At 41.5% G+C, this 11,657-nt stretch overlaps 1 protein-coding gene across 6 annotated transcripts in view; it reads left to right on the forward strand.

Annotated features, from left to right (window-relative positions):
- The window catches only part of ATG7 (autophagy related 7), a 101,231-nt gene extending 90,020 nt beyond the window's left edge, over positions 1-11,211 (forward strand). For 5 of the 6 annotated variants that reach the window (XM_065687117.1, XM_065687114.1, XM_065687112.1 and 2 more), the window contains one exon: positions 1,504-11,211. In XM_065687117.1, coding sequence (XP_065543189.1) covers positions 1,504-1,536 — 33 coding nt within the window. In that variant the 3' untranslated portion in view covers positions 1,537-11,211. The remainder of the gene's footprint in view (positions 1-1,503) is intronic. The other variant, XR_010614273.1, reaches the window with a different exon arrangement.
- The last annotated feature ends 446 nt before the right edge of the window (positions 11,212-11,657 follow it).

Genomic DNA, 11,657 nt, shown 5'->3' on the forward strand with positions numbered 1-11,657 from the left:
GTGTCCCGGCTGTCAAGGCCACATGCAGGGAGCTGCTTTCTTCTCCTTAGGTTCAACAAACAGAAATGGCAGTGTCGAGGGAGCTGCAGTTTGTGTTGTGTGGGGCGTTAGGGTGAGGCAAGCACTGCCCCTTAAACGTGTAAGGCAAAAGGGCTCTCTGAGCACTACAGGAATTCTGGAGCAGCCAGCCAGTTCCTGCCTGGAAGTGCTCTCCTCACACGGACTTGCTGATGTAACAGGCACGCTCACAGCCTCTGTCAAGAGCAAACAGCAGAAGGGAGAGCGTACAGTGTACTTGCCTCCTCGCCCATGCTGGGACCGTGGGTGGGAAGGCACAGAGCAGAGGAGCTGGGTGCGCTCCTGCTGTGTCTGTTCGGTGGATAAAGGAGGCACTTTCAGGGCTGCTGGTTGGCTTTTTTCATTTTTGCCTTTGACTCACCTCATGGTGTAGTTTTAAAGGTATTTTTGTGCTGCTTTGCCAGACGTGTGTTTGTAAGTGCTACAGACTATGGGCCTTGCTTTCAACAGTGGGAATGGGCTGGACAAAGAGGGATTATTGGCCTCAACTTCTGATTTCTTGCTTTCTGCCAGCTTGAATCATACCATAAACTCTATTTAAAGATTTGGGGGTTTGTATTTATTTTCCACATCCTTGACCCGGACTGGTGAGCTGGACTTGTTTGCCTTGGCAAGCTCCAAGCTGCTCATCTAGGGCAGGATGAAAACTTTTTTTCCCCTTTTGTAAACAAACTGTTCCTTCAGTATTTTCCATGAGGATTTACACCATTTTGCAACGCTTCTAGGAATTGGGAAAACGTAACCATTCCGAGTTCTCGTTTCACGCAGCTTGTAGGACTGCACAGGCATGTTTTATTGGGGATGTTCTCCCAGGTTGGGTCTGAGGAGCTTTTTTCTGGAATGTTTGCAAATTCCAGAAATACATGTTGTCTGGAAGGGGTTTATTAAAGCTATAGGTCAACAGTCCTTGTTGCCTGTCTAGAAATGGGGTTGCTTGTGCTTATTTGTCTAACCAGTGCAAGTGTGAACGCTGCTGCAGTGTACGAGGCATATAAAATACTGCTTTGTGCGCAGAAGCATTTACAGTTGAAATAACCATTCACATTCTGTATTTCTTCGGATATATTTTAGTGGTCAGGATGTGAAATGAGAGGATAACTTAGTGGGCCATTCCATGCCAACACACAAATTATGTTCTGGAACAAATGAACTCAGTGTCGTTCCCCATGGGGACAAAGGACTGATGCCATTGCTGGCACTTCAGGAGCAAATGCTGAAGTGTATGTTAAAAGATACCCCCAAATGAACGGTGTGTAGGTTGTTAACAAAAAAATACTGAATTTTATCTAAAGCTCCACTGATGCTAGTCAACAATCCACAAAACGTTATTCATTCTTCCTTTGAAATAGTAATATTTTCTAAAAGGGTATTAATAGCATGGTTGAACTGCAGAAATGAAAATGACAGTTCCCTTTTTTGTTGCAGATCTGGGATATGAGTGATGATGAAACAGTCTGAGAATCAGCTGAATAAAATGGAAGATGACCTGCTTTGGACTGGAGCCTGCCTTTTACCTGTTTCTTGACAAGCTAACGATTGCTTAACCATTCTGATGGCTACAAATACAAACAAATAGAATCCACATTTTGACATTAATTCCTTCACCTTCAAAGCAGTCTGTTATGGATCTAAGTCTCCAAGTTTTATTATGTAAATAACTAAAGCAATGTGGTTATGTTTAAACCTCATTGTCTTTTTTTTTTGTCTTTTTTTTTTTTTCTTTTTAGCTTCTAAATATGGCTTATGTATAAAATATGCTGCTTAAGCAAACTTTGGTGGTGTACTTGTTGCAGTTTTTAGTTTTTGCTTCTCAATGGACATGTCCACGCAGGATGTCTAAATGTCTTTTTTCATCTTTCCCAGATTTGTGCCCTTTTAGTTGGAATTTATTGTTAAGAGATTAAGAATATTCTGATATTTGGAGTTAAACTGCATCTTTAAGGAAAGGAGGAGTAGGTAAGAACCTACACCTAAGGCCTATACAACATTGCTTGCTGTTTCAAAGTGCATATTTATAGTGCAATTGATTGTTCTTGCCTTTGTCAATGGAGGTGTTATTCTCTGTAGAGATCTCATAATTTCATGCTGTGGAAACAATGTGGTTTGACTTATTTTCAGACAGGAAAGACCAAAATGCATTGGTACTGTGATCAGGCTCCCCTGAAGTTTAGAGAGAAGGCTCAGTTACATAGCAAAAATTGCTTTGGGGGATAGATCATTGATTCAGTCAAAACTCGGAGAAATGCTTAACTGAAATAAGAAATTGGTTCTTGGACTTTGCTGTTCTCGGATGTCGCCATTCCTCGCTTCACAGGTGTTACAAAAGAGCAATTCTGATGCTCTTTTTGGTTGAATTTGAAGTTTTTCAGTTTTTGCAGTGTCAGGAATGGCTTCAGGGGTTATGGCTGAGCACAAACTGTACTCTGAGAATCCTTGCATTGAAAAGATAACTTGAGAAGAAAGGATTTGTGAAATACCCAAATGCATTATGACAAAATCGAAAGCGAATCTATGGGGTTTTGTCTTGGAATATGTTTTAAAGAGTATTTGAAATCCCTTTTATAGCTTTCTGTTGTGGGCTTTCTGGGCTAACTCACTCAGAAAAAATGCAAAGTACTGTATCTGCCAAGCAGTCTTTATTTCCTGTATATGTTATGAAAGTTAGTTGGTCAGTCCAATTGTAGTACCTTCCTTAACATAAGCTCTGAATATTTGGTGGAGATAATGTCACAGCTTCTCTCTTTTGCCACATCAGAAGAAGTTCTGTCAGGTCACATTTGCCTAAAACAAGGATATCTGCAACTCCCATGTTCCAGTCATGAAAGATTTATTGAAACATGCTGAGGTTTGCATCAAGTATCTAAAATAGCTATTATTTATATTTATTTTAAGTATCATATTCATTCTATGTATGTGATTTCTTAAGAAGCCATAAGGGAATGTCGTGTTTAACTGACTTCGTTGTAATATAAAAATATATATTAATGAAATATATTTTTTGAAAGATTAATAATCAAAGGAAACTGTTCATTTGGTGGTCAGGCAGTGAACAATAAGATTGATGACATGCTATGACCATTTGAAAGCAGTTTGTTAATACACATAATTAGTTATGAGCTCGAATGACTTCCATTTTGTTAGCCATGCCATAGTCCAGCAGGAATCATGAATCAGTACTGGGTAGTTCAAAGGGAATGATGTGTATTTTTATCTCTTGGAGTTGCTGGCCATAGCGTGTGAAAATCTCTTTGCAGTTTCTGGTTATCTAAAACTTAAAATGGAGACATCTTTCTGAACACTGATGAACATCAGTAATTTCTTAAACAGCTGAAACTGTGCTTGACATGTTGAAGTCACACTGTAGCTTTACGTTGAAAGTATCTTAACTGCACAAGGATACAAGATCGAAAGGTTCAAAACTCAGGGTTAATGTAATGTTTCCTTACCTCTGTAATTTCAGTAACACAACTCTCTCAGGCTGAGCGGTTTCCTGTACATATGCTTCCCAGATGTCTCTGATGCTCAGAAACACTTCAGTTGCACTTGGAATAACTTCCGTTGTCTAACTATAATGTTGTTTTCTTTCTCATTGCAGACCAGAATTGTTCTTACTTTGCTTTTAAGCAATTTCTAGGCATTTACTGAGTGAAAAATCACGAGAATCCATTGAAATGAATGAATGCACATTCAGATACTATTAACAGATAAAAATATTTGCTTACTGGCTTGTGTGCACTAATGCAGGATATCAGCACAGTCCACAGCTCCAGTTATTGCTGTTTAATGGGAGAAGCTAATCTTTACTTTTCTTCATGAAAGAAGTAGGACTTTGATTTGTGCTGCCATGTCCTCCTAGGCACCAGTGAAGAGCCCAAACTCCAACTTCCATTGTAGAACCCTAATAAACCTAATGTGTTGGGAAGAGGGAAACGAACAGCCTCAGAGGAACCTACTCATCTTCTTCAACTATCCAACAGAAGTGTAATGGCACTGTATGGCTGTGTGGATGGGACTGTAGTTCACAGAAGGCAACTGGAACACCCGCATGTCACATCTGAGGGCATTTAATAATCTTAGAAGATTGCAGATCTTAACAGAGAGCTGTTGACATCATTTTTGTGCTCAGTGTTACAGAAACTCATGGCATGATAGCCTCTGCTTTGCTTTCACACTTCTACTAACTAGAATATTTCTTCATGGCATCCCTCCATTCACTGTGTCTGCTGGCTGGGGACCAGAATTTGTTATGGAATAGTACTGCAGTCAAGAGAGTGAAGAACTTGAGATTTTATGTGAGCGTTTTCTTATTTAAAACCCTCACTTGTTTTCATCCATGCTTTCACAGTCTGCTGTGAAGTCACCTTCCCTAGTGTCATGGACTGTCGGTTGGGATTAAGTTTCACTTAGGGCATGCCCTTTCTATTGTGTAAACTGTCTTAGTGCCATTAAAGCCAGCAGAATCGTAGCCAGTAGGTGATTTAGCCCACATGAGACTATTGCATGGAGCATGGGGCTAGTTTGAGTCTTAAGCCTTCAATGCTGGGCTTTATAAGGGAGAAAGGGCACAAATTTGAAAATTATACTTACATCCATGAAATTGCACTTGGATGGCCGAGACAGGTTGGTTGAGAAAATCACTGAGGAATGGAACCATAGGATCTATATTCCAAGGAAGCTGATAAGTTCCAAGATCTAAAGGGAGAGGGTGCTTCAGCAGAAGTCAGCGGCACAGTAGTTAGTTTGTCACATCAAAGGAAACTGTAGTGATTGCTCCAGCCCTTAAAATCATTAACCTTGAGCCTGGAAAAATATTTTTCCTTTCCCTGTGTTCTGTATGGCTTTGGCATCGTGTCCTGTGACATAAGCTAAAATTTCTTTTTTTGTCATCTTTGATATTCTTATTTCATCTTCCTGTATAATGTTCTTTCTGATTCTGTTTCTTTGTATAAGATTTGGCTTCTCGCTTTAAATATGTGCAAGAGAAGTATTATCAAAATTGAGTATTTTTTGTACGTAAGCATTTTCTTTTAGTTTCTCACCTGTGCTCTCATTGAAAAGTCTTACAAAACGGGTTTTATGTATTTCTGCACTTTATGTCGTGCATGTAGAATAATCATATCATAGCACTTCTTTCTCCCTCTTACTGAGCAAATTCCTTCTAAATGAATGTTTACTAGTCTAATTGGAATTGCTAATAGAATAGGAATAGGAATAGATAGGAAAAGATCCTTAAGATTAACCCAGCACTGCCAAGTCCACCAGTACTTGCTTCATCATTGCATACTCTGGGACAGTGTTGGGCCATGAAGAGTTCACCCAGCTCCCAACTTTCCTTTGAGTTTTCTTCCTCTTTTTCAAGCCAAATCATAAAAACAGTGAGATGGCCGAGATGTGACTGAGAATAGACTTTGGTATGTAGGATTCTCATTAGTGCCAGTAATGTGTGAAAAGATCACTAAGTTTCTGATGCCAGCTTTCCTGCTGTTGATCAACAACAGCTCTGCCTTACAGCATCATTAAGAGCCATGACAGAAGCCATGAGGATATATTTATATACTTTCTTTTCAAAGTAGAATCGTATCTTTAGAGTTCAAGGAGAATTCTGACTCTCTGTTCTTATGGGAATAGGAAGGATAGCTAACATTCCTGTAAAAAATAAATACGTTTCAAGCTAGCACACAGCCAGCCTTCCCTGTCACTGTGCCAGCCGTGAGAGGCCAGCAGTGCAAATAGCCGTTCCTGTGCTGCAGACCCCATGGATCTGGGGTTGGCTGTGCTGGGACTTTGCATTAAGAGTACACAAAAGCTGAAGAGAGCATGAGGAGCTAGATGGGCATTTTTCCTTGCTGCTTTTCCCAATTTTTTTTAATACTAATGTAATACTTTCCTTAGAAGCAAATGAGCATTTATACTCCGAAGAGAGCCATTAAAGAAGTATTTGTAATATGGTAAACTGTAGCAGACTTCCTGAGAAACATAGTCTGGAAGATGTCCCGAGCCTGTTAGCATTTTTTTTCTTTCCTGAATCTTTTGACATGGCTTTATTAATTCCTTTTCTTCTTTTTCTTTTTTTCTTTTTTTAATTTTCAGTGCAGATGTTGTGCTCATGTATATCCTGCCAAAACGAAACTTCCCATTATGAGAGTCTTGTGCACCTTCTGTCTTTTAGAGCACCTGGACTCACTGTTTTTAAAGACAGAAATACCACATTAGAAGGACTTGGGACTATCACAGGAGCATGTAAATTCCTAACTTATAAACCCCTACCTACCTATCCCATGTCAGCTCCAGCTCTCTTTCCCTTTTGCAGCTGCCTGGACCTTCTCCAGGAACCTAACAGTGGTTAAAAATGCTGTGGCCCCACACAGGTTATACATGTATGTATATATATATATATGTATATATGGGTTGCAGTTAATATACCCTCTCTATTACCACCTCAGCTACCCAGTGTAATAATTTCTAAAACAGTTAATTTTCTTATCTGTGCAGCACTTGACAGGTTTTGCATTAAAACCCCCCTAACAATTTGTTGATAGTGTTTTCTCATTTTATTGATACCCTTCTGTTCACTCCTGCTGATAACAGTGGCTCTTCTTAGTGAACGGTGATTGACAGACAGGACAGAACAGAGGACTCTGTGCTTTATATTTAATTCCCCAACCAAAAATATCTGCAAATTGGATCTATGTACTTGGCAAAGAATATCTATGGTTTTCATTCTCAGTTACCCTGGGTCAAAGAAACTGGTCTGTGCTCTGGCCCATTGTTCTGTTGAGGTATTCTTGGCTATTGTTGTTGTATAAAGTTAACCAAAATAGGCTATGGCTTGTGCCAGTTTGTAGCCACTTTTCTCATAAGAACAGTCGCTGAGACTCAGCGACTCCTGTTCTTCCACCAGCCAGTCCACTGGGGTTTTGTCCAGGTTGTAGTGAAGTCTTTGGAGTGAGTCACTTGAGGATTATATTAACCTGGCCAAGGAAACTGGCACTGCGGGAGGGGAACTGAACCTACTCCCAGAAGAATTAATAGCATGAGCTCGAGTAGCAATGATGTTAAGTACCTTAAGGTATTCTGTATCTTGGGGCAGCAGTATTTTCACCTAATTTCCCAGTACAGGTGATCTCACCCCGGACAAGGATGCAGATGAGTACTCCAGCCACATGTAATTTCAAGTTCCAGTTGTTGCCCTCAGTACCTGACAACATTATCTGCCTGTTGCAACTTCACCTTAGCATTTTGTCCAAATCTGGTGGAATTATTTAGGACAGTCTGAAGAGATCTTCAGAACCTCTCAGCTGTTTGTTGGAACTTTGCAAATGAAATAGCATGGTTTCTTTCTGTTTAATCAGGCCAGGGCTCCCTTGCCATTGTAGCTCCTTGCCAATGCTGCCTTGGACTTGGGGATAAAAAGGGACAATCAGGAGTCCTAAAAACAAGTGTGTTATGTTTCCTGACTGGCGTGGAGTACACACTGTCTTTCCATCTGCTGTAGCTGTCTAAATGCCTGTTTCCTCTTGATCTTTGAGTAGATGTTTATATAGGACATTGACATAAAGTACAATGGACTTTGCCTCTGGAACTGAAGGTCATACTCACATGTGCATTTCATTTAAAATGCTGAAAATTTCAAATTACTTCTTAACAAAATGTTTCAGTAAGCTAACAGGAAAAGACAGCAGCATACATAGTGTTGTACTGCTGCAAATCAAAAGCACAGGCGCTTTAAAATTGCTCTTTGTAACTTCTCTCCTTTCCCATACAGTCACTTTCTGTTCTTACATTCTTTGGCTGTGGATTGCTGTTTCAGTAGTTCTTGAGTATCCAAAAATTTAGGCTTGTGTATAACTTCAGCTTGCTTTTTGGCACCAGGACGTTTGATTTTGCAAGATCTCAGCAGAATGATTCATTGTTTGATTTGTTAGTGAAATACTACTGTGCACTGCGTAACTAACAAAGGAGAGGCATTAGTCTGGTTTCCGTCACACGGGTGAAGTCAATAGTGTTTCCCTCAATTTCCCTTTGGGTCTAATGTGTGCCCCCTCCACAGAACTCGCAGTGGGTGCGTCCTGCAAGGCAGCGCTGCAGGAGCTGCTGTGCTGGGAATGCAAGCTGGCATCTCATTTCTGCAGTGATTTTACGATCTAAATCAAAACCAGTATGGGCTAAAACTGTGCGAAGAAACGCTGCTTGGATTGTTTCCGCGTCCTGTCAGTGGGCTGGGAAGAAAGGACGGGGCTGTGGAGGTTCCAGGCGTGCTCCACTCCACAGAGTGCCTTTGAGCTCCAGTTTTTGACAACTAGTAGATTGGTGTTCCTTCCCCCTGTGGTTTTCTCTCCCTATGAATATCTCCGTCCCACCCCGGTGCTCAGTGCCTCCGTGTAAAGGAGAGCTGCTGATGGACATGCACATTAATGTAGCTTCTTTCAGACTGGTGTTAAGAGGCAGGGAGCTCTATAACGTAGGTGTGATTTTTGGGCGGTTTTGCTTTGTCTGTAAGTGTCTTTATTTTCATTTCATGCTTCCAAACTTTTTCCAGACTTCCATACTTTTGTACAGTAACGCTGTAGGTGTTCCCACTTCCTCAGGAACCTGTGACTCAGGCAGTGCAGAAATGAGGTGACATCACCGGGTGTTCCAGCTGCCCGTTTCCTAAACAGGGGCTGTGGGCTTTTCTTTTAGTACTTGCAGCTTTGTGTTTTCATGAGGGGGAAGGGGCTGAGGGGGTTTAATGACCTAAGGCAGCCTGGCCATTGTGAGTGACCACACTGTGTGTGTTTTATCCCTTCAGATCCCTCAAATCGCTGATGCTGATGTTGACTTAAAGCAGGAGATCCACATTTCTACACAAGCTATTTATGAATGAAAGAATTGTGATTAGGCCTTTGTTAGAGGTTCTGTTGTTACAAAGCATTCTTAATTCGCTCCTGGTCTGGAGGAAGGAGGTGGGACAGCATGGGGGAAGGAAAAGGTCTGAGCATAATTTTCCATTATTACTTTGGAAGTAATACAAAGAGAAGAAATGTGTTTTCCTGCTGCTTGGCAGTTTTGATGGATCTCCCTCACTGCTCTCAGTAGTATGTGTTTGCACCATAGCAGGTTCTTGGTAGATTTCAGTGTTTCCTTTCCTGCAACTGATACTTTTCAGTGATAATGCTGTATAAATACAGGGGCGAAAGAGGAGGAGCCAGACTGAAGTTGGCTCCTCTGCAGTGCCTCCAAAGGCAGCAAGAGCAGGGGTTGGGACATGGAGGCATGGAGCAGGGGGTGGTGCAAGCAGTGGCTGCAGCTGCCTTTCTTCCATGGACAACCCCCAGTGATGTCACTGCAGGAGCTGGCTGTTAACCTGCTGCTAATTCCTGCTCAGGAATCCTTGCCATCAGCGGAATGTGACAAGTTGGGTGTCTGTCCAGGTCGTTTATTCATAGTGTTCACAGACAAGCTATCAGAGTATTACAGTGATGTAGAGCAGAGGAGTGCTGCCCTTTTGTTTAAATAGGAGCAGGTTTGGAACTATAGAAATCAGTGTAGCAGAGATTTTAGGAACATCTTTTGGTTGTGCTTGGGTTGTAGGGTTCTCACTCAGCAGGCAGTGCCATTGGGGTTCTACTTGAAAGGAAAACTCAAGGTCCATGTATTCCAGGAGGTGGTGTCAGTAATGGTCTGTCTCCCAGTTAAGGTTCTTGTTCAGCTTCCTTTGGTTCCTTTCTTTTCTACGTTACCTTTGTGCAGGGATAGTGCATGCTTCTGTTGGAAAAACTCTTACTACTCAGACTCTTGCAGTGGCTGTTAGAGCCATAGTTGTGTGTTGTTACTGGTGCTGAGTTGGGAATGCTTTGAGACAATTACTGGGTCACACAAACCTAAAGACAATTTTCTGCTAATTAAACTAATTGACTAATTAAAAGTTTACTCTTGTATGTCGCTTGCGTGCAGTTAGGAACGAGTGAGCTATACCTGATCTGCCCCTGAGCCCTGCAGGGCAGCAGCTGGTGGTGCAGTACATAGCTAGATCGTTCTCACCCGCTGCCTGACACTCTGTGTCACTGGTGCTCTCAGCAATCCTGGGTAAGATGTTTCCATTACCTGCTAACTGCTTTTCATTGGAGTTCACTAGTACTGAGCACTACAAACTTGACATAGGCTTCTTTGTTAACCACACTCTGGTTTGACAGGGAGAAACAGGGAGCAAGTAAGCTAGTGTGTGTGCAGCGTTCCCCTGTTGCTGCAGATACTCTCATTTCATTTCCAGCAGTTATAGTATCTGCTACTTAATTTAGCTTCCTTGTTAGTATTTGGAAATGTCATTAAGAGATTCTGGTAGATAACGTCAAGATGCTCAATGCTTAAAAATCAGGTAGGAACATACGTGATACCTGAGTGAATAACAACACACCTGTTGGTCTGAGATACTGGAAAAGAATGTAGTTTAAATGTCGCTTGAGTATCGGGAGGGGGACTGACAATAATGCCACAGGGACATGCAGCAGAACATTGTTTCAGAATATGACCAGCTTACGTTTTCTTAGTGATTTTGTTGCTATAGTAGTCAGCGATTGTGGCTTCAGAAATTTGTAAGCTAAAATGTTGTGTTCCAGCTTTCACAGATTGGAGACTAATGCGATTACTTAGTATTAATTTTAAAACACTGCTTACTTAAAACAGCTTTGTCCTCTACGTAGTACTCATAGACATGGGAAGATGGATTGAGGCAGAACATGCAGGCTGCACCAGAGAGGTCCAGTGAGGCCAAAGAAAGTCACATCATCTCCACCTCCCATCCTCTGTCTAAGCATGCTTGTGGTGGAGTCTCTTCTGCTGAGTAAGTGCATAGTACAGCAAAACCAACCTTGGTTGAGTCAGCTAGGCATCGACACAGGACACATACAGAGATCATACAGGTATATCTCATCTCTAGCATTGTCTTTTAATACCTTTTAATCAGCTTGGACAGAAGTAAAATTCATTTGCCTTGATTTTTGGATGCCCAACTTTGGATGCTCTAAACCAGACTGATGATGTCTTAAACTGGGTTTTGGAATTCTAAAAGAAAAAAAGAATCTTATCTTAAGCATGTATTTTAAAATCTTTATTTGTGTAGAAGAGGATTAAATAAATGTGTTAACTTTTAAATGCTTGCTGTTTCAGTTCTGCTCTTTCTTGCATGGATGTGCTGGATAATATGTTTACCAGGATAAAAGAGCTTTGTTAGTCGCATGGAAAAGAAACACAGAAAAGGAAGAAGTTAGTGGAGTGCACTTCTTAAAATGAGCTTCTGGTTTTGAGGCTTGTGTTGGCTGTTACCAGTCTGACCGGGGGACACTTCGCTGTTTGTTTCACAGCACATGCATGCTGCTCCCTAAGGGACTCGGGTCCACACTCAGCTTGGGTTGTTAGCACCACTGGAAATCAGGGTAGCAATATAGCAAACCAGTCTGAGAGTGGCTAGAAATAATACCAGTTGTGTTCTCCAAGGCCTGCGCTGCCATTTCACGTTTCTGTCCCCTAGAGCTAAAGGCTCGGACTCATTTGCAGGAGGAAGGTGTGCATTGACTTCAGTATTGGAACAGAAGAATGAA

This window comes from Lathamus discolor, chromosome 7, assembly GCF_037157495.1.
Source record: "Lathamus discolor isolate bLatDis1 chromosome 7, bLatDis1.hap1, whole genome shotgun sequence".
NCBI lineage: Eukaryota > Metazoa > Chordata > Aves > Psittaciformes > Psittacidae > Lathamus > Lathamus discolor.